Here is a 24,274-nt window from a genome sequence, read left to right as displayed (position 1 = left end):
TTTTTAGAGTAGTTTTAGATTGACAGAAAAATTGAGTGGAAAGCACAGGGAAATCCCGTATGTGCCCTTCTCTCCACACACACAGCTTCCCTAATGATTAACATATTGCATAGGTGTGATATATTTGTTACAGTTGATGAGCCAATATTGATACATTATTAATTAAAGTTCACAGTTTATATTGGAGTTCACTTTTTTGTGTCCTACATCCTATGGAATTTGACAGACATATAAGGTCATGTGTTCACGCCCCAACTATATTTTTAATTCATTACTTCACTGGAGATAAGAATTACAATAAACATGGATAGCATCTTGAAAAGGAATTGCAAATGAACGACATTTTATGCAACAAAGTACTCCTCCAAAAATCGTAGAGGTTGCACATCCTCCTTCTCTTACCTGTTTTGTAAGTCAAAGTGTGGCTGGCAATTCAGGGAGCTGTGCTTAAACACCCAGAGACAAGAGATGTTCCCCGGGGTGCTGACCAGCACCTGCAGCGTGATGGATGCGAGCACATCCACTTCCACCGTGGCAGCTTCGTACACGGTCCCTGCGCTCCTGGATCGCAGAGCACACCCAAGGTCTTCTGGGGATTCTGACACCTACATCGTAGATAGAACGACGCGAATTCATGACGATTGTGTGTTTAATGCATCCCCTTCAAATGCACGCATGTTGACATACTGCACACGACACCCAAGCATGCTGTAACCCATTGAGAACATATCGCTAACTGAAAATCCTATTAATTATAATTCTCTAAAGAAAAGATAAATAACGTTAGGTTGGATTTTGAAAATATCGTATGGACAGTTAGGGGTTGAGTTTTGTCCTCGTTCTCCAAATTCATACATTGAGGTCCTAACCCTTAGTACCTCAGAATGTGACTTTCTTTGGAGATAGGGTCTTTACAGAGATAGGTTACAATGAGGTCACTAGGGTGAGCCTAAATCCAATATGGCTGGTAGCCTGATAAGAAGAGGAGATTTTTGAGACAGGCACACATACAGGGAGAATGTCCTGTGAACAAGAACACAGCCACCTGCACGCCGAGGAGAGAGGCCTGGAACAGATGCCCTCTCACAGCCGTTAGAAGGAACCAACCCTGCCAACATCTTAATTTTGGACTTCTGGACTCTAGACTTGTGAGACAATAAATTTCTGTTGTTTAAATTACTCAGTCTATGGTACTTTGTTACATCAGCCATAGCAAACTAATGTATAGACAATAATTATAAAATTCATAATACACAGGTAAATATTTTTATGATTATTGGTATATAGATAAGAATCTATATAGCAATGGTAAATTGGTATCTGTGTTAGAGGAAATTTAAAAACCAAATTTTCTTGGCCAGGTGCATGGCTCACACCTGTAATCCTAGCACTCTGGGAGGCCGAGGCAGGAGGATCATTTGAGGTCAGGAGTTCGAGACCAGCCTGAGCAAGAGAGAGACCCTGTCTTTACTAAAAATAGAAAAAATTAGCCAGGCATGGTGGTGCATGCCTGTAGTCCCAGCTTCTAATGAGGCTGAGGCAGGAGGATCGCTTGAGCCCAGGAGTTTGAGGTTGCTGTGAGCTAGGCTGATGCCATAGCACTCTAGCCCTGCTGACAGAGTGAGACTCTGTCTCAAAAAAATTAAATTAAATTAAAAAACAAAAACCAAATTTGTCTGGATACGTGTCCCCATAGGCTCACTGCAACCACCACTCTCCTTGCTTGCTTTAAATAACAAAGATACATTGACAGGAGGTGTGGTAGCGGCTTCTGCTACTAACCTCCCACCTCCCACTTCCCTAACAATGTGAACATAGCATGCACACACACACACCTATGAGCACACACACACTTCTGCCGGGGAAGAGCAAAATAGCTCTTCTGCTACTGGTCTTAAGCCATATTTCTGGTATTATTTATTCACTTATTCAGTAAGTATCTGATAAGTTCACTTAGTCAATATCTGATAAATGCAAGACCATCTGTGGACTCTATGAGACTAGAAAGAAAAGACACTGATCTTGTCTTTAAACAGTTTTGAGTCTAGTAGGAAGAAATAACAGGAAAAATATGATGTGCTCCATAAAAAGAAACCAACTATTTTGAAAGACATATTTTAAGTGCTCTGGAACTTCAAAGGAGAGAGAAGAGACTTCTAAATGGGTATGTTGAGGATCTTCACCCAAGTCCAGCAATTGACTTAAAAGATAGGCACAAGATAAAAAACCAACTCACATACAAGAAGAAAATATTCACAATATATTAATATTAGCATATTACAAATAAAGGGCTAATGCTCCTAACATACAAAAAACTTTTAAAAATTGAAGGACACAGGACCAAACACAGTAGAAAAATGGGCAAAAGAATTGAATAGACAATTCATCAAAAACATAAAGAATGGTCCTCAAACATATGAGAAAATGTTTAAACTCACTTGTAATTAAACCACAAATTAAAACAACACCAAGATATCACTTCTCATCTTGACTGGCAAAAATTTAAAAATATGACAACACATTTTGTTGGTGAGGCTGTGAGGAAACAGTTACTCTCATATGTTGCTGGAGGAATTCACATTGGCACAACCCTTCTGGAGGGGAATTTGGAAGTACCTAATAAAACTACACATGCACTCACCATTTGATCCAGGAATCCCACTTCTAGGATATTCCTCCAGCAATTAATTGTAGCACAATTTGTAATTGCAAGATATTGGAAACAACCTAAATGCTCATACATAGGAAAGCAGCTGAACAATCTTTGGTACATCTACATCATGGAGTACCATGCAGCTATTAAAAAGAAGGAGGACAATCTCTATGAACTGATTTGGAGTGATTTCCTGGATGTATTTGTTAAGTGAAGAAAACTAAGTGCAAGAAATATTCACATTCACGTATGCCACACCATGTAAGAAAGAGGAGAATATAAGGAGATACACAGGTATCTGCTCATTTGTGCACAATAAATATAGGAATAATATCAAAAAATCTAAAGGTATTGGTTAACTATTGGAGGTATGTGAAAAGAGGATGGAAACTTGGTGGTAGGGATGAGGAGGGAGTGATACTTCTCTAAGTATACCATTTTATATAGCTTTGACTTTCAGCACCAGAGTCATGTTTCACAAACTCAATAAACAAGTATTTATAATTAAACTAACCAGGATATGGGAGAGACGGAGGGGGGGCAACAAAATGGAATACAAATCAAATTAATTTAATTGTATTACAAATAAACAACAAAGCCATAGTGAAGGGGATGAGAAAGAAAAGAACTAACCTAAGTAACTTTGGAAAATAATACTCTGTATACTATAAGGCCAAAGACAAAAAGCACTGTACACAAATACTGTATTTTAGTTAGTACTTCTGTTTCTCACTGTGGTACGAGTTAGCAATGCTAAAACTGGTTTATCCATATACTACATTTCCTAGTTCTGTCTGCTGAAAGAGCCTAGAAGCAATGATACCCCAGCAGAAATGAGCACACCCAGCTCTCAGATCTTGGTTTCTAAATACCATCCCCCAAGAAACCAGTGCTCCTTGGGTAAGCACTTAATTCCAGGGCTAAGGTAAAAAAAAATACAAGATAAGCTTGAACAATCTTGTAGTGCCACAAGGGAAGGAAGGGCTTGAGAAAAGATGGGGACATGTTGAAGGACAGAGAAGCCCAACTGAAGCAGCTCCCAATGGCCACAGCTGGAACAATTTGAGCAACAAAATAAATAATGATAGCAATAAATCATAATAGTTATAACACATAGGATAAAATAAATATCCATGAGCCCATGCTGATATAAATAAATAATAGACTAAATAAAAAAGTGGGGGAGAAGAGACAGGTCTTCCTCAGAAGAATTCCAATTAATAAACAGAAGGAATGAAGGGAAAACAAAAGCACCATTAGGCAAACATCACGGTAATAAGTGTAGGCAAGGTCCACCAGTGGATGCTAAAATCAGTAGGTGAAAATTGGAGGAGAAATAGGATATTTGCATCTCCCCTAAGATATTTATTATAAGGGAAAAAACAGCAACTTCACAGTGGAGACAGCTGGCACACACCATCTGAATCTAATGAGACTGAGTGATATCCTATAACTCTTAGTATGACGCATTGGGAAGGACACGGCATTACTTCTGGGAAATTCTTGCCCAAAATGCATAATTTCAATCTCATCATGAAACATCAGACAAACCCAAACTGAGTGACAATCTATACAACAGCTGTCCGGTACTTTGCAAAAAGTCAAGGTCATGAAAGATAAGGAAAGACTGAGGAACTGTCACAGCCTGACAGAGGCTAAAGAGACATGACAGCTAAATGCAATGCAAGATCTTGGATGGGATCCTGGAACGGAAAAAGGCCATTAGTGGAAAAACTGGTGAAATTTGAATTAGGCCTGTAGTTTAGTTAATTTCCTGGTTTTGGTCATTGTACTGTGGTTATGTAAGATGTTACCATTAGGGGAAGCAGGGTGATGGGTATATAGAAACTCTGTGTTCTATATTTTTTAATTGACAAATGAAAAATCGTATGTATTTATGGTATACAATGTGGAATGATTAAATCAAGCTAATTAACATACCATCAAGTTACATTTTTTGTGACATGAACATTTATTTATTTATTTATTTTTCTTGAGACAGAGTCTCGCTCTGTCACCCAGGCTAGCGTGCAGTGCCATCAGCCTAGCTCATGGCAACCTCAAACTTCTGGCTCAAAGGATCCTCCTGCCTCAGGCTACTGAGTAGCTGGGACTACAGGCATGCACCACCACATCCAGCTAATTTTGTCTATTTTTAGTAGAGATGGGGTCTCACTCTTGCTCAGGCTGGTCTCGAACTCCTGAGCTCAAACGATCTGCCCACCTCGGCCTCCCAAGTGCTGGGTTTACAGGTGTGAGTCCCAGCTCCCAGCCAAGACCCACTAGTTCTTAAGCCATTAAACAAATAACCATACAAATCCTAACTGCTGCAAAGATGAATAGTCTTCATAGTGCACTTTCAGTTTGTTGAAGTTGAATCTACTCTTTTTTATATATTTTCCCACTTAAAAGTGAAGTAGATTGTGAGGGTTTCAGTGGCTTTAAAAAAATAAAACCTTAGATTTCTCCCACAGTTCACAGTTCTCAGATGAGACATCTTTCTGGAAATCTCTAGTATGCGTATGTTTTGAATGCCCAAGCATTCTTTAGACCACGAAAATTGTTGGCGCGACTGTAATAGGTAGGCACCTCCATCCTCTGCTATACTGCCAGTATATCCTGGAACCAGAGTAAGACGGTTTTACAGTTCCCACAATCAACTTAGTTGCTGTTTAAAATCTGAACATTTCTAACACTTATAATCTCTGTTTGGGGTGATAGTTCTGACCACCTCTTTTTATGACTGCTTGAAGGCAGCATAGACCAACTGTTACGTAGTCTTCAAATTTGCTTTTACGTAATGGCTTTACTAGAGACAGCAAGTCTACACGCCAGCCTAGTGAGATGTGCTGTTTTTCGCCCTGTGAACTGTCAGAGAGACAGGCAGGCATCCACTACAACGCGAAGGTTACCTCTCCTCACCAAACAGCTACAAGTTCACTTACACTTCTCTCACTCCAGAAAGTCAAAACTGCATTTAGTCTCAGATTCTTCCTAACAGAACCGTGTGGTTACATCAGGAGCCTGAGAAACCTAAATAAAACAAAACAGAAGCACAAAATCCCCACTGTTCTAATGATGGGTTTTCTGTTTGGGAAGAACCAAAGTCACTGGAGTTCACCAAATGTGTCTGACTACCATGGCCTCATGTTCCAGGCAGGTGGCCTGCACCGGCCAGCTCATTTTCTTTATCTGCCATGTCACACTTCCCACTTCTAGAGAACAAGTTTTTTTTTGGGGGGGGGTCTTTGTTTGTTTGGGTTTTTTCTGTTTGTTTTTTTCCTGTAACAAGGCTTTGGAAAAGAATGACAGACTTTCTCTGTGTAATAGATCACCTTATGTAGCTTCTCTGGACTTTGCACAGCTTGTCCAGCGGTCTTATTTATGTTAGCAGGCAGGGAACTGTGTTAGAGATTTCTTAGGCAACTCCGCGTCCTTATTATTTAGTGATTGTTGTTCTAAGAAGATCATTGTTATTACAAAAGTTCCCTTTTTTTTTTTAACATTGTGGGTTTTAGATGCCACAATCTCTTGAATTCCAACGCCTCATGGTACCGCAGGCTGGTGGGCACCCAAGAACTCGGCCTGGCGGTCAAGAGCATCCCTCGCTCCTGGGGGGCGGAGCTGTGCTGCTCCAGCACCTGGCCCTGGCGCCACCACCTCTGTGTTGTCCTTTTACCGCGTGATTCTCTTTGCTGTTCTCTCTCCTCTGAGGCCCTCAGATTTGTCCATCCACATTAGTTTTTAAAAACTTTTTATCTTGAAAGAGTTTGAGATTTAGAGGAAAGTTGCACAATTAGCGTGGGGGGACGGGGAATGGGGAGATGTTGGTTAAAGGGTACAAAGTTTTAGTTAGGCAGGAGGAGTAAGCTCTGAAGATCTATCGTACAGCGTGATGACTATAGTTAATAATAATGTATTGTAAACAGTCCTGAAACTTTGCTAAGGAGTAGATTTTTAAATGCTCTTGTCACAGCCAGGTGCAGTAACTGACCAAATGTGAAGGCAAGGGAGGGGAAAGAGTGTCCAAAATGATGCTGAGCTTTCCAGCCTGGGAACTAGATGGGAGTATAAACAGAAGTCAATTAATACAAGAACGAGAGCAGGTATAGGGAAATAGAAATGAAATAAATTATATAGGTGGATTTTAATGTGCAAATGGAAAAATCTACTTATATACAGGGAACAGTTGGAAATTAGGGATTCAGGCTTGGGAGAGAAGCACGGATTCTCTTTAAGGAGAAAAGGAAATACAGTCAGCCCTCTGAAACCATAGGTTCTCCATCCGTGAATTCAACCAACCACAGGTTGAAAATATTCAGGGGAAAAAGAAATGGGTGGTTGCATCTGTACCGAACATGTACAGACATTTTTTTCCTTGTCATTATTCCCTTAAAAATACAGTTTAACAGTTATTTACATAGCATTTACACTGCATTAGGCTTTATAATTTAGAGATGATTTAGTATATATAGGAGGATGTGCATACATAGGTAATAAGCAAATGCTATGCCTTTTCTTTTTAATGAGGGACTTGAGCATCCATGGATTTTGGCATCCTTGGGCATCCTGGAACCAATTCCACATGGATACCAAAGAAAGACTGTGCTCATTACTGCTTCATGCTGGGTATCAATCAGTGCCCTTCCTGAATCCACACCCAAAGGAGAGCATGGTTCTTGATGGAATGGAGTGCCAGGTAGCTAGGAGTATAGATGTTGCAACTGTACCAGATGTTAGTACATGATAAACTTAAATGCATAAAAAAGAGAAGCTCATTTAACCATGGTAGGTTTCAATAGCTTATCAAGTATGGTCTCTAGAGAAAAATAGCTAAAGGTATAATTTTAATATTACTTTACCGTGGGATATGATGATGACTTCCCCACTGATGAATCATTGTTCTTATGATTGATTAAAACACACTTGATCACAGGCAGATCTTGATTTGTAATAGTCCCAAATGCCATTGCTGAAAAGAGAACTGTAAAACAAAATAAAAATAATGATGTTGATACATGTGCACCTCAAAAAGAAATATGTATTTATCTTACAACAAAACAATAAAACAAAATGTAATCAGGGAAGATTGGCCAACATGGAAGTATGCAGGAAATTCAATTTCATAGAGGGAAGTCTATTTTAAACCAAGAGCAGAGGTCTGTAGAGCAGGACTGGCCAATAAAATGATCTGCAGTGATGGAAATATTCTATACCTGTGCTGTCCAATACAGCAGTCACTAGCTACATGTGGCTATTAAGCTTTTGAAATGAGGCTAGTGTGACGGGGGAACTGACTATTTGTACACGAGCCATTCTTTTTTCTTTATTGATGCTTGTAGAATCTTGTCTTTGTAACCAGTGCCTAAAATGTCCAAAATTACGTGCCTTGTTGATAGTCTATTTTCACCCACTGCACCAGGTACTCAGTGGGCCTTTCCAATCTAGAAATTCATATCCGTCTGGAGTTTCCTTGAATTATTTCTTTGATTCCTTCTCTCTCCCTCACTTTCTGTCCTATTATTTGGATGTTTTTCCTAAGTGACTGACAATCCTTGGCAGTGTGTCCATCACAAGCCCTGTGCACATGGTGTGGCCTGTTGCCTGATATTCTCTGTAGGTTTATCTTTAGGTCTTTTCTCATAGACTGGTCAGATTCCCCAGAGACTTTTCTCTCTTGCCCATGACCTGTCTTCTGGGAGCTGGTGCTGGCAATTTATACCCTTCTGGGCGTCCGACAGTGGAAAGTAGTCTGTCTCTCAGCTTTCTCAACCTCTAGCTACGATTCAGCTTTCTTCCTTTCTTTTAAAGCTCTCAAAATTTTGCTATGTTCTCCTCCTCCATTCTTTCTGCCTTTATGTTTATATTTTTTATTGTTTGGGTTTTTTTAGAGCTTTATTGAGTGAATTAACAAATAAAAGTTGTATATATTTACAGTATACTCCATGATATTTTGACATATATATACATTGTGAAATGAACTTGTGGAATCAACTTGTCAATTTCTGAAAAAAGGTCTACAGGGATTTTAATAGGGATTTCATTGAATCACTAGATAAATTTGGGAAAAACTGACATTTTAGCAATATTGAGTTTTCTAATACATAAACATGGTACATTGCTTCTCTTGTTTAGGGATCCTTTAATTTCTCTCAGCAATGTTTCACAGTCTTCAGTGTATGCATCTTGCCCATATTTATCCCTGTTTGATATTTTTGGATGATACTTTGATATTTTTCACTTCAATTTCTGATTGTTATTTGCTACGATATAGAAAGATGATTGATTTTTTTTCCCACATTGCTATTAACTCCTGCAAACTTACTCAACTCACTTATTCATTGTAGTCACTTCTTTTTAATGTTCTATATGATTTTCTACATAGATTATCATGTTGTCTGCAAATAAATACTGTTGTACATCTTCCTTTTCAATATGGGTGCCTTTCATTTATTTTTCTTGCCTTAATACACTGGCTAGATTGTCCAGTACAATACTGAATAGAAGTAGTGAGAGTGAGCATCCTTACCTTGTTTCTGATCTTAGGAGAAAATATTTATTTTTTTACCATTAAATATGAGGTTAGCTATTGGTTTTTCTTTTTCTTTTCTCTGTTTCCCAAGCTGGAGTGCAGGGACATGAACACAGCTCCCTGCAGCCTCTAACTCCTGGGCTCAAGCAATCCTCCTGCCGCAGCTTTCTGAGTAGTGAGGATGACAGGTGTGTGCTACCATGCTTGGCTCTTTTTAAAAATTTTTTTTGTAGAGTTGGGATCTTACTATGTTGCACAGGATAGTTTCAAACTCCTGGCCTCAAGGAATCCTCTCACTTCAGCCTCCCAAAGTGCTAGGATTACAGGTGTAAGCCACCATGCCCGGCCAGCTATTTGGTTTTCATAGATATGCTTAATTAGTTTGAGGAAAACCACTTCTTTTTTTAAAATTTTTTATTTATTTTATATATTTTTTTTCTATCATTTGCTCCAGGTATATCACTTGTAGTTTGCTGAGAGGTTTTATCAGTGATGGATGTTGATTTGGTCAAATGGTTCTTCTGTATCTATTGAAATGATCATATGGATTAGTTTTTGTTCTATTGTTTTTTTAGCAGCATTTTTGTTGTTGTTGTTGTTGTTGTTGTTGGACAGAGTCTCGCTCTGTTGCACTGGCTAGACTGCCGTGGTGTTCAGCCTAGCTTACAGCAACCTCAAACACCTGGGCTCAAGCAATCCTTCTGCCTCAGCCTCCTGACTGAGTAGCTGGGACTACAGACATGCGCCACCACGCTTGGCTAATTTTTTTCTATATATTTTTAGTTGTCCAGCTAATTTCTTTCTATTTTTAGTAGAAATGAGGTCTTGCTCTTGCTCAGGCAGGTCTCGAACTCCTGAGCTCAAATGATCCACCCGCCTCAGCCTCCCAGAGTGCTAGGATTACAGGCGTGAGCCACCACACCTGGCCAGTATTTCTTTTTAAGTCTGTGAATATAGTAAACTGTATCAATTGGTTGTTGAATGCTAACCAACCTTGCATTCCTGGAATTAAACACTAGTTGGATATCATATAATATCTTTTTTATATACCATTGAATTCAATGTTTTTAAATATTACTAAGAAGTTTTGTATTTACATTCATGGCAGTTATTTGTCCATGGTTTTAATATCTTTGTCTGGTTTTAGTATCAGAGTAATGCTGGCCTCATAAGTGTTGCCTTCTTTTCAATATTATGGACGAATTTGTATAGAATTGGTCTGATTTCCTCTTTAAATGTTTGGTGGATCCCCCAGTGAAGCCATCTGCTCCCATAGTTTTCACTGTGGGAATATTTTTAACTACAAATTCAATTTCTTTATTATAGCATTATTTAGGTTATCAATTTTTATTGAATGAGCCTTGGTAGTATGTGTCTTTCAAGGAATTTTCCATTATATAAATGTTGTCAAAGTATAGGCATAAAGTTATTAAAAGTATTTACATATTATTCTTTTAATATGTGTAGATTCTGTAGTAATGCTGCCTCTTTCATCCCTGATATTGGCAATTTGTGTCTTTTCTGTTTTTTTCCTGATCAGTTTGGCTAGAGGTTTATCAGTTCTATTGATCTTTTATTGCTCTTGGTTACATTGATTTTCTTTACTTTTTTGTTTTCTTTTTTATTTCATTATTACTGTATTTTCTTAATTTTGCTTACATGGGTTTAATTTGCTATTTTTCCCCTGTTTCTTATGCTTGAATTGGATGTCATTGATTCAAGATCTTTATTCTTTTCTAATGTAACTTACAGTTATAATTTAATCCTATAATTAATAATTAAATGATTATTTAAGAAATAATAACTTAATGTTACAAATTTCCTCTTAAGTACTACATTGGGGCATCCCACAAATTCTCAAATATTTCATTTTTATTCAATTAAAATATATTTTAATTTCTCTTTTGGGTTACTCCTTGATACATGGGTTATTTAAAATTGGGTTATTGGTTTTCCAATATTTAGGGATATTCCAGATATCTTACTGTTATTAATTTTTAATTTAATACCATTGTAGTCAGAAGATATGCTTTGCATTACTTGAATCTTTTAAAATTTATTGAAGCTTGTTTTATGGTTCAGAATATGCTCTGTTTTGATAAGTGTATCGTGTGCCCTTGAAAAGATGTGTATTCACCTAATGTTGGTTGGAATGTTCCATAAATGTGATTAGGTCAAGCTGCTTGATAATGCTGTTCAATTCTTCTCTATCTTACTGATTTCTTTTTCCTTGTTCTATCAATTATTGAAGGAGTGCTGAGTTCTTTATATATAATTGTGGATTTGTCCATTTCTCCTTGCAGTTCAATTGAATTTTACTTTATGCATTCCCAAGCTCTGTCATTAGATGCATAAATGCTTAGGATTTTTATGTCCTTTTGATGCATCAAGCCTTATAGCATTATGAAATGGCTCTCTTTGTTCCTAGCACTATTCTTTTCTCTGAAATATACTTTGCTTAATATTATGATAGTCCCTCTAGGCTTCCTTTGATTAGTGTTAGCATGGAATATTTTTTTCCATCCATTTATTTTTAACGCATTTGTGTCTTCATATCTAGGACTGTTTTCATTTATGCAGCATATAGTTGGGCTGTGCTGGCTTTTTTAAACCAAATCTGGCAACTTCTGCATTTTAATTGTGATATTTAGATCATTTAAATTTAATGAGATGATTGACATGATTAGGTTTAAATTTTTGTTCTTTGTTTTGTATTTGTCCCATCTGTTTTTTTCTATTTCCTTTAACTCTTTTCCTGCTTCCTTTGGGGATAACTGAGCTTTTTTTTTTTTTTATGATTCCACTTAATTTTCTTTCCTGGATTATTAGCTATAATGCTTTGTTATTGTAGTAGTTGCTTTAAGGTTTACAGTACACATCTTTACCCTAACACAGTCTATCTTTAAGTGCTGTTATACCATTTTATATATAATATTAGAACCTTACAACAGGATGTTTCCATTTCATCCTTTTCAGGCTTTGTGCTACTGCTGTTATACATTGTACTTCTACATAAATTATAAACTCTATAAGACACTATTATTATTTTTGCTTTAAACAGTCAATTATCTTTTAAAAGGGATTTAAACAATAAGAAAAAAGTTTATATTTACTTGCATAGTTATTGTTTCCACTATTTTTCACTCCTCTCTGTAAATCCAGATTTTCGTCTTATATTATTTTCCTTCTGCCTGAAGAACTTTCTTTAGCATTCATTTCCTATTGTGCTAGACTGGTAGTGATTATTTCTTTTCAATTTTGTACATCTGAAAAAGTATTTGTTTCCTCTCCATTTTTGAAAGATATTTTCTTTGGATATAAAATTCTACATTAATATTATTTTCCTTCAATCCTTTAAAGATGTTGTCTCACTGTCTTTTGACTTACATTGTTCATGACAAGAAGTCTGCTGAATTTATGTATCTTTTTTCTCTGGATGCCTTTAAGATTTTCTCTTTTGCCAGGCATGGTGGCTCACACTTGTAATCCTAGCACTTTGGGAGGCCAAGTTTCACTCGAGGCCAGGAGTAACTAGCCTGGGCAACTTAGTGACCCCCCATCTCTAAAATATATATATTCTCTCTATCACTGGCTTTAACCAATTTGATTATAACGAGTCTTTTGTAGTTTTCTTCATGAGCCATATGCTTGGGTTTCATTGGGCTTCTTGGATCTGTGGGTTTATCATTTTTGTCAGATTTGGAAATTTTTCCTCTATTATTTCTTCAAATATTTATCATGTCTTCATCCTTCCCTTCATTCTCTCCATCAGGGACTCTAATTGCAGGTGTATTTGACCACCTGAAGTTCTACAGCTCACTGATTCTCTGTTCATTTAACTGAATATTTTTTCAGTGTTTATTTGGATAGTTTCTATCGCTATGCCTTCAAGTTCACTAATCTTTTTTTCTGCAGTGTTTTATCTGCAGTTTCTAATTTTATCCTGTGTAATTGTAGTTTTCATCTGTAGAAGTTTAATTTGGGTAAATTTTTATATCTACTATGCCTCTGCTTAACACATACAATCTCTCCCCAAACTTAGGGAAAATATGGAATATTGTTATAATAATTATTTTAATGTTCTTACCTACTAATTCAATATTCTATGTCATTTCTTGGTCCCTTTTGGATAACTGATTTTTCTCCTTATTATGAGTTGAATTTTTCTCCTTCTTTATTTGTCTAGTAATTTATAACTGAGTGCCAGACATTGTGAATTTTATCTGGTGTCAGATGTTTTTGTATTCTACTAAATGTTATTGAATTTTTTTTCTGGGATGAAATTAAATTTATTGTAAACATTTTGTCCTTTCAGATCTTGTTTTTGAGCTTGGTTAGGTGTGACCAGAAAAGTGTTTAGTCTAGGGCTAATTTTTCTCCACTAGCGGACTTCGTCAAAATTAATAACTTCCGCTCTTCAAAAGACATTATTAAAAAAATGAAAAGGCAAGACATAGACTGGAGAAAATATTTTCAAAAGACATTTCTGACAAAGGACTTATATTCATAATACACAAAGGATACTTTAAACCCAATAATAACGAAACAACCCAATAAAAAATGGGCAAAAGATATTAGAAGACACTTCACTAAAAAACAAAACAGGATGGCAATTAAGCACATGAAAAGATGCTTAACATTAATAGTCATTAAGGAAATACAAATTAAAACCACAAAGACATATTGCTATATCCCTATTAAAATGGTTAAAGGACAAAAACAAAAACTGACAATACATGTTGACAATAATGCTGAACAATTGCAACTCTCATACATTGTTGGGGCAGATGAAAAATGGTACAATCACTTTTAAAAACAGTTTGGCAGTTTCTCATAATGTTAAACATTCCCTTAGCATACAATCCAGTAGGACAATACCACTCCTAGGCATTTACCCCAAAGAAATTAAAACCTATACTCACACAAAAACCTGTATTCAAATATTTATAGCTGTTTTATTCATAATTGCCCAAAACTGGAAGCAAACAAAGGACCAGGTGGCTGGTTAATGCATAAGCAAACTGTGGCATCTCCATACAACAGAATATTACTCAGTAATAAAAAGGAAAAATTACTGATATACATAACAACAGATAAATCCCAAATATTTATGCTATGTGAAATAAACAGATTCATAGCCTATATATTGTAAAATTCCACTTATAAGACATTCTGGAAAAGGAAAAAGGATAGCAACAGAAAAGAGATTACTGGTTGCTGGGAGCTGGGGGTAGGGATTAGGGGATAAAGGAACTTTTAGGGGGAATGGAAATATTCTATAAGTTGATGTATTTGACAGTTAAACTCATAGAACTGTACAATAAAAAGGGTGAAATTTGCTGTATGAAAACTGTACCTCAATAAACCTGACTTTTAAAAAAACCAGAGGATGATTGCCATCATCAATATTAAGGTTCTTTTTTTTCCCCAAGAATCCATTCAAAAGCCTTAGTGGAAATTCCCAGAGTCCAGATCCAAACACATTCCAAGCAATGAGGACAACTTTGGAACTGGAAACAAGCTCTCCAAGTGGTATATATTGAAGGGACAGGACTGGGGTGGGGGTAGGGATACATCGTGAAAAAAATTGGCATTAATCTAAAATAAAATTTTATGGCCGGGTGCTGTGCCTCATACCTGTAATCCCAGCACTTTGGGAGGCCGAGGCAGGAGGATTGCATGAAGCCAGGAGGTTGAGACCAGCCTGGGCAACATAGCAAGACTCCCTTGCTACAAAATAATTTAAAAATTAGCCAGGTGTGGTGGTGCACGCCTGTAGTTCCAGCTACTTGATAGGCTGAGGAAGGAGGATCGCTTCAACCCAAGAGTTCGAGGCTATGGTGAGCTATGATTGCACCACGGCACTCCAGCCTGGGCAACAGAGTGAGACCCTGTCTCAAAAAATAAATAAAAAGAAAAGAAAACGTTAGGTTAAAGTAAGATCTACTCTCCACTGAAAGAGATGTGGATTTAGACATTATTAAACAAACAACAGGATGTCAAAACACCTTATTTTCAAGTTAAGTCTGCTGTGAGTCAAAAAGAACTGGAGAACAGTTGGGGATAAGAGTTTCAAGTCCCTCTTCGGAATAATCAGCTTTGATAACTTTGAATTCAAGTAAGTCATTGAACCTCTCTGGGGCCCATTTTCCTTGTCTAGGTATATGAGAGCAGTGGAATAGGTAGCTCTAAGGTCCCGTTTTCTCCACTCATTCATTCATCCAATGTTCTTTCCCTGTAAATTCTCATGATTTTAACTACCATCTATTTGCTCATGAGTTCCAAACTCATGTCTCCTATGTGTGTCGCTATGTATCTGGGTGGCCTCCCAGGAACCTTAAACTCAAATTGAAGTTCCTAAATGTTCCCTCTCTCTGTTTCTCCATCTCTCTCTCTCTTTCTCCATCTCTCTCTCTCTTTCTCCATACCTATCTTTCTCTCTCTCTCTTTCCCCTGCAGTTAGTAGCAACACATCCACTGTCACTGGGGCCAAAAACCCAGAAGCCATTTTTGAGGACTCCTTCTCCCTCACACCCCATTGCCCAGACAATTGCCAAGCCCTGACATTTTGACTTCTTGATAATTTTCAAATCAATCCTCAGCTCCGCATCTCTATTACCATTGCCCTAATTCAAGCCCTTGTCGTGATCTCTGGCCCGGACAGCTGCCAACAACTTCCTAGCTGGCCTCTCTGCCACAGTACTGTTGGCCCAATATCTGTCCTCCACACAGACACCAGAATTGTCTTTCTAAAATACAAATCAAGATGGTTGCAGTGGCTCATGCCTGTAATCCCAGCACATTGGGAGGCCGAGGCAGGAGGATCACTTGAGCCCAGGAGTTTGAGAACAGCCTGGGCAACACAGTGAGACCCTCGTCTCTACAAAAAAATTTTAAAAATTAGCCAGGTGTGGTGGCGCATGCCTGCAGTCCTAGCTACTTGGAATGCTGAGCCAGGAGCCAGGAGTTCAAGGTTGCAGTGAGCTATGATGGTGCCACTGCACACCAGCCTGGGCGACAGTGAGACCGTATCCCACCAAGAAACCCCCCAAAACCAGACAAAAAATACAAGTTGGAGCATGTTACTCTTCTACTTAAAACCCTCCACAACCAACAGCAATGGTTCTTACCCTTTAAGTTACAGACCCCTTTGAAAATATGATGAAAGCAATTAACCCACTCTCCATAAAAAAAGAGATAACATGCACACACACAATGATATAATAAATCCCTTGAAATCCACCCAGAGACTCTTAGTCTACATGATAAAGACCAAGCCAAAACATTCCTTACACAGGATGCATTATGCTCAGGCAATTCCGAATTTTGTTAAAAAAATATCCATTGAATAGTCTTTAAACCACTTGCTGGGTTACAACTTTGTAAATCACAGTTACTTTAACACTGGGGACCTTATGCATTGTGTCCCAGAAACCTGGAATGGATTCTAGTTTTCGCTCTGCTCTGTGTTTATTACTTCTGTACTTTTCCTTGCTATCCTATTCGCCTAGAATATCCCTCCCCTCTTCTCTGTCAGGTCTTACTTATTCTCCAGTCATGGCTCTGCCATCATCTCCTCTTAGAAGCTTCGCCTGATTTTCTGAGTCTGGGTTACAGGCCCAGCCTCTGCACCTATTTCTAAATCGCACTGCGATTTTCCATCTTTCTATGTGTCTGACTTTTCCCACAACACCTTCAACATTAGACAGCGAGCTCTTTCAAGGTAGGAGACGGTGCTGTGCAGCGCTTAACACACGTCCTGAACATGGACAGTGCTCCAAAGTGTCTATGGAAGGAGGAAAGGAGGGAAAAAGGGAGGGAAGGAGACAGCAAAGGAGGCAGGGAGAAAGGAAGAGAGATCTTGTGACTCTAACGATTTCTTCAGACTTTATATATCTTTCTCTCTAAAGCACTTGCCTAACAAGGAGTGCAGCTGCGCTTTACAGGTATTGTCTGACAAGGAGAAAGGCATTGCTTATCTCCTTTCCACAAATGGGGAACTTAAGTGCAGAGAAAGTCCCCGCCAGAGTAGAGAGCACATGTTTCCTGACTGTGCTGTTAGTCCTAATATATCTCTCCGCATCGCCTCCAAGAACAGAATACCTAACATCGGGAAAATCAGAACTCGAATAGCAAAGCATTTGAAGACTGAATTCAGTGACTATCTTATAATCAAAACACAATATTTTAAAGAAACAATGGCAATATCCTGCTTTAGTGTAGACTGTGAATAATTTTATGGAGGATTCTTGGCTACCAAATGACCTTATAATGACAACAGTAAAAAATATTTTTACGGTTTAACCTAAAAAAATAACAATAGTTCCTCTTTTAGGATCTTATGCAATTCCTCTAGCCACAAAAGAACACTGTGTGTACTTTATATTATTTTTAAATTTCCTTCACATGTGTTGGTACCCATAGTACAGAACCGCATGAGTCAAATTAACGACTATCAGCGACTTCTACAAAAGCTTTCAGTACTTCAGGACCGCTGATGATACAGCCACAGAAAGTATTCACTACGAGTAACTAAATCACTTAGGCATAAAGCTCACAGACTCTTCGACTATGACTACCTGAGAAGTGGCCAAAGCTTTTTCGGAAGCCATGGAAAGAATCTTAAGATCACAAAATCACCTGATGAAAACCAAAAAGCACTACTCAGACAAACCACCTAGCATGAGATTCGTGGGAGTTTGCTACCGCAGAGCCAGGGAAGGCGAGGGCACAGCGGCAGGACCAAGCTGAGCAAACTGTGCAGCAGGCTAAGCCCATTTCCAGTCCTCCAATTTCCCCCTCCAAATTCTCATGCCTATTATCTGCAAGGTCCCTTTCAAAGTCCAAAAAATGATAAAATACAATAGTCGAGATTATGTGCTTGTTATCAAATCAAAACCTTTACCCGAAGATTAAGGCAATGTCTGGTGGGTACTGAGGAGTCAGCAAGATTGTAATCTTGAAGGCTGAATGACAGGGGCTCCTGTCACACAGCAACGAGGAGAAGAGAGAAACACAAAGAACTGTGGAGCTGTGACTGGCGCTGAGCCATCCTGTGGGCTTCTCAAGTGAGCAGGAATGCCCTCTGCGCGTAAAATGTAGTCAACAAATTTGGTCAGAAAACCATTTAGAAAAGTGCTTCTTTGCAAGACCTGGAAGATGGTCATATTTAACTCGGGAACAGTTCATTTCTTTTACTTTAAATAGAAGAGCATTTTCTTTCCCATAAGCATTAAGAACCAGACTGTACATCCATATTTAAGTAGTTTTAGGAGGCAAAAAACCTGGGATCCCTATTCTGCCCTGGCGGAAGCTTCCTTCACTGAAGCACGCTATTTCTAGTCTACAGATACTTAGTGATCGGAACTGTGCTGGAGCCATGAGCAGTGGCTCATGCCTGTAAGGCCAGCATTTGGGAGGCCGAATTCAAGACCAGCTTGGGCAACGCAGTGAAACCCCATCTCTACAAAAATAGAAATATTAGCTGGGGTGATGGCACAGGCCTGTAGTCCCAGCTACTCAGGAGGTCTCAGAGGTGGAGGATTGTGTGAGCCCAGGAGTTCGAGGCTGCAGGGAGCTATGATCACTCCTCTGCACTCCAGCCTGGGTGACAGAGAGAGACTCTGTCTCTAAAAAAGAAAACAACAATAACAACAAAAACTGTGTTGGAAAGTTTAGCTAAAAGAAAGCTTCATGCTGAAATGCTTATCCTGAGGGAAAGGTAATGACCATGCATTTCTTAAATAGAATAAAACTGGTTATTTATATATAAGTTCCCTCACCCCCATCTCTTTCATCTTTGTACCCCTTGTGCCTGGCCCAGAAATAGATATTCAATACAAGTTTGTTAAATAAAATTTTTTTTCTTTCTTTCTCATGCATGCTTTCTCTTCATTTTTCTTATCTGAAGTCTTCCTGGGATTATAAGGAAGTCTTCCTCCTCCACATTTAATATCTCGTTACCTGATGGTTTTTCAGTTAAACAACAGGAGAATACAACAACAAGAAATCTTTACTGATAACTAAGTTACTGAAGTGCCTTTTTAGTTACAAAAAGTAGATCCAGTCTTTAATGGAAAGCAAGTAGTTCATAATTAAACCTAAGAGGATCATTTTCTATAGATAGATATGAAGTATCTAAGAAGAAACGAATAGCTGACCTACACCTATATGATGGCAAGAATTAGAACGAGACTTACAGAGTTGGAGGGGACTTTAACATCAAGTCACCAGGTCTGGTCTCCTATCCAATCCAAACCGAGCTTTGCCTGGCACCCCTTCCCTTCACCCCCTCCTGAATCATGCCCCCGTGGGCTAGCAGTTCACAAGAAGGCAAATAAAGTAAGATGAGCAAGGAGGGCAAAATGAGTAATTTAAGGCTTTGAACCTACATTTTCTGACACTAGTGAAAGAGATAGTATCACAATTCTGGAAATATTGAAATAGTCCTCTCTGTCCAGGATCAGCACACAATGCAGATATGGCCACGAGGGAGCACATTCCCATTCTTTAAATGCCACTTGGAAATCTTCACCATTATTCATGAAATGTAGTGCTGATAATATAAGGAAAGTTCAGATCTCATGTTATAATTCAGGGAACTTAAAGGTTTTAAGCATATTAAAATCCTCCCTTTAAAGCTTTATCCTTCTTTATTCAAGAAAATCTGTAATACTAGCAAAGACATGAGGAAGGGCGGGCATAGTGGCACACACCTGTAATCCTAGCACTCTGGGAGGCCAAGTTGGGAGGATCACTGGAGCTCAGGAGTTCGAGACCAGCCTGAGCAAGAGTGAGACCACGTCTCTACTAAAAATAGAAAAAATTAGCCAGGCGTGGTGGCGCATGCCTATAGTCCTTAGCTACTCAGGAGGCTGAGGCAGAAGGATTGCTTGAGCCCAGGAGTTTGAGGTTGCTGTGAGCTAGGCTGATGCCACAGCACTCTAGCTTGGGCAGCAGAGCAAGATTCTGTCTCAAAAAAAAAAAAAAAAAAAAAGACATGAGGAACTGGAACTGCTATCCACTGCTAGTGGGAATGTAAATTGGTACAACCACTTTGGAAAACTGTTTGACAGTATCTACTAAAACTCAACATACACCTTCCTATGATCTAGGAATTTTTTACTTGTGGATATAATCCTAAGGGAAAAGGGTGTTTATATTCACTAAAAAATATGCGAAACAATGTTCATTACACCAAATCAGAAACAACTTACATGTTCTTCAACAATAGAATGGATAAAATAAATTGTAGGGCCGGGTGTAGTGGCTCATGCTTATAATCCTAGCACCTTTGGGAAGCAGAGTTGGGAGGATTGCCAGAAGGTTGAAACCAGCCTGGGCAACATAGCAAGACCCCATCTCTACAAAAAAATAAAAAATATTAGCCAAACATCGTGGCACACACCTGTAGTCCCAGCTACTTGGGAGGCTGAGGCAGGAGGATTGCTTGAGCCCAGGAGTTTGAGGTTGCAGTGAGCTATGATCATGCCACTGCACTCCAGCCTGGGCGATGGAGCAAGACCTTGTCTTGGTAAATAAATAAATAGTAATGTCTATTCATACCAAGGAATGGCACCAGCAGCTAAAAAAAAAAAAAGAAGAAGAAGAAGAAGAAGAAGAAAGAACCACTGCTACAGAGAACAAGGTTGGATCTCATAATCACAATGTTGAGTAAAAGAAGCTGGAGATAAAAGAGTACATAATGACGATTTGGTTTACATAAAGTTCAAAATCAGGCAAAAGTAATCTATGGCATTAGAAGTCAGGACAGTGACTAACTGCAGGGTAGAGGAGGAGGGTATTGATGAGAGGGTGGAGCTAGAACTGCTCTGTATCTTGACTCAATAGTGGTTATGTGAGTACATACATATAAGAAAACTAATGGAGCTGCACTTTTAAGATTCATGCATATTTACTGACTGCCAATTATACTTCATTTAGAAAAATCTGGAGAGAGATACAAATTTCTGAGATCTTTCTTAATTATAAAAGAATTCAATGCAGCTTAAATATAGTTGCAAATCTTGATGTTTATACTTTTAGAAAGCCTATTATGCTACTGAAAAATGCACTTACTACTTAATATCATTCATAACAAAAAGCTAACATTTTGTATTAATAGAATCTGAAAAACATAGTACTATACATTTGAAATATACATATTTACAAACTAGTAAAGATAAATATTTAAGAAATGTAAAATGTGTTTTTCCACTCTTTCTTCCCTTATTTTACATTTCTTACTCTTTATCATTCTGAATTATTTGTAACAGAAGCCATTGGAAAAAATTCCTGCACGTCTATACTGCAAATATTTTCTCTATTTGCCAAAGAGACTTCAAGTTAGAATCCTAGAATTTCAGAGCTAAAAGGGACACAGCCAGACTCCCTCACTGGACAGATGAGGCCACCGAGGCTGGGGATGGTGAATGCTGGTCCCTAGGGCAGGAACCCGAGCTCCCAGGCTTCCAGAACTATGTCTCCTTCAACCCAAATTCGATTCAACCTTCACATCTTTCCAAATAGAAAGCTGACACGAACTGGATTGGAAGGGGATTTTTCCCCCCAGTAACAACTATGCAAGCCAGCAGATTATCTGGGGACAGTCCTCAGAGTCCTTGAAAACCCACTGGGGTTTAATGCCAGGATGAAAAGAACGTGTAGGAGAAAGAGACAGCTAGTATTTTAATATGTAAATCCTGTTTACATAATATTTCCAAAGTAACTATTCGTTGATCCAAACAAATTTTGGCGGAGGTGGGGGGTCGGTACCGGGGAGGACTCCCTCTGGGGGAGAACACGGCCGCATTTTCCCACCAGAGTTCGCTCCGCAAATCAAAACCTCCAAAGAAGAGTTAAAGCCACCCAAGAGTCTACAGCATCGTGGGGTCGGTCCAGGCGAGGTCCCCGGCCACCTGGTGCCAAGCTCACGGCCGCAGACTCACACCGACGGCCCAGCACCCGAGCGCGCGGGCCGAGCGGGCGGCCGCTGCAGCCCCCGACCCCGCTCAGTGCCTTGGCGAGGCCGCCCGCGGAGCCCGGGCCGCCGCTTGGGACCAGGGACCGGGCCGGAGGAGCGACGTTAGGAGAAGAGGGAGGAGGACGTGTGGTGGGAAAAGCCGGGGCCGTGGGCAAGTTCTGGGCGAGTCGGGAGGGCGCGAAAGAGGGGAGGGGCGCGGGAGGCGATGGAACAAGCGGGCGCGGGGAGGAGCGAGGCGCGGGCCGGAGGAGGCGCGCGCGCGGGTCCCCAGTGCGGGTGGGGGCTGAGGGGCCGCGCCGGGGGCCGCAGGGGCAGCGAGCGTGCGAGCGGGGCCTTACCGAGCAGCGGCAGCCGGCCGCCGCGGCGCGCCAACGCCGGCATGGCCTCCGGAGCCCGGGGTCCCCAGGCCGCGCCGGCCCAGCCCTGCGATGCCGCCCGGAGCGGCGCGCCCCGCGCTGCAGGTGGCTCTCTTAAGGATGCGCGTCACCGACCGCAAATTCCCTCGGACTGGTGCAAAGTGGAAGGGGGGAGGAACCCTCTCCTCAGAGGCAGGGGCCGAGGCGGCAGCGGGGAGGTCGGGCCGAGCCGAGCAGCCGGTGCCTGGCGCAGCGCTGCAGCCGAGCCCACGTGCCCGCCGCCGTCCGCAGCCTGCGCTCGCGGCGCCCGGGGCTCCCCTACTGCGGCGGGGGAGACTGGGTGCGGTCCCGCCGGGGAAGTTGCACCGGCTCCGCGGCTCTGGCTGCCTTGCTGCCCCGAGCCCTCTCGTTTGGACCCGGAGCGTGGGGACCGCAGGGAGCCACAACCCGCCCTCCTCGAGCGCGTGGATCTTTGAGGCCCCAACAAGGGCGCTGGATCCACGCCACGCTCTCGGTGGATCTTAACTGTGGGCTGATTTTCCTTGTCTCTCCCTCCATCACCGAGGATGCCCGGGACCCAGTCAGCAGCAGGGTCAGGAAAAACAGGCTGGGTTTTAATGCCAACTAAGGCAATTAGGGAGGTTACCAACAGCCCGCAGAACAGAACATGCTAATATAAATACATCCCAGAGGATGTTTTGAATTATCCGCGCCATGATTCTTGTTCTTCATATAATTTTCCGAGTTGAAAATTATTTTCTTTGCAATAAATTGAAGATTGGAAGCCAGTTCTTGTTCTTCCCTGACTTAACTGGCCCTTTGACCTCTACAAGCCACTTGTTCTCTGAGTCTCTGTTTACTCACCGTAAATGAAGGGGGGTGGGCCAAGTGCTTTATAATGTCTCTTCCAGTTCTAGGACTTACATGTTCTTAATTATTTTAATCATTTTCTAACAAAGCATGAAGATTTGACTGTTTACTCTTGGCCATACGATCCTTTTCCTTAGATGTATTCTATAGTACAACAGTTTTCCTCCTAGGGCATGACAGAAACTTTAGAAGTGTCTACCATGGTGCACCCACTATGGAAAATAGTGTAGCAGTTTCTCAAAAAATTAAGAAACCATATGATCCAGCAATTCCACTTGTAGGTATGTACCCCAAAGAATTGAAAGCAGGATCTTGAAGAGATATTCGTACACCCATGTTCAAAGAGGCATCATTCACAATAGCTAAAAGGTGGAAACAGCTGGTGGGGCGGGGGTAGGACACCTGTAATCCCAGCTGCTGGGGAGGCTGACACAGGAGGATCGCTTGATGCCAGGAGTTTGAGTCCAGCCTGGGCAACATAGCTGTTCAAGTGTTCATTAACAGATGAATGAATTTTAAAAAACGTGGTGTATACATACAATGGAATATGTTCAGCTTCAAAGAGGAGAGAAATTCTGATACATGCTAACATATGGATGAATCTTGAGGACATTATGCTAAGTGAAATAAGGCAGTCACAAAAGGACAAATACTGTATGATTCCATTACATGAGGTACATAGTCAAATGCACAGAGATAGAAAGTAGAAAGGTGGTTACCATGACTTGGGAGAAGAGGGAAATCGGGAGTTAAGTGTTTAATGGGTACAGAGTTTCAGTTTTGCAAGATGAAGAGAGTTCTGGAGATTTGTTGCACAACAATGTGAATGTACTTCATCAATACTACTAAACTGTATACTTACAAATGGTTAAGATGGTAAA

General features: G+C 40.1%; 1 protein-coding gene across 1 annotated transcript in view; it reads right to left on the bottom strand.

Moving 5' to 3' along the window:
- FLT3 (fms related receptor tyrosine kinase 3) overlaps positions 1-22,624 on the bottom strand; it is a 63,431-nt gene extending 40,807 nt beyond the window's left edge. Inside the window, exons 1-3 of the mRNA XM_045566846.1 lie at positions 22,506-22,624; positions 7,516-7,637; positions 403-605 (exon numbers count right to left, since the gene is read on the bottom strand). Of these exons, the coding sequence (XP_045422802.1) occupies positions 403-605; positions 7,516-7,637; positions 22,506-22,548 (368 nt within the window). The 5' untranslated portion in view covers positions 22,549-22,624. The remainder of the gene's footprint in view (positions 1-402; positions 606-7,515; positions 7,638-22,505) is intronic.
- Between the last annotated feature and the right edge of the window lie 1,650 nt (positions 22,625-24,274).

The sequence above is a fragment of the Lemur catta genome, chromosome 13, assembly GCF_020740605.2.
Source record: "Lemur catta isolate mLemCat1 chromosome 13, mLemCat1.pri, whole genome shotgun sequence".
NCBI lineage: Eukaryota > Metazoa > Chordata > Mammalia > Primates > Lemuridae > Lemur > Lemur catta.
The sequence above is the reverse complement of the archived record's forward strand: the minus strand, read 5'-3'. Positions and strand labels throughout refer to the sequence as shown.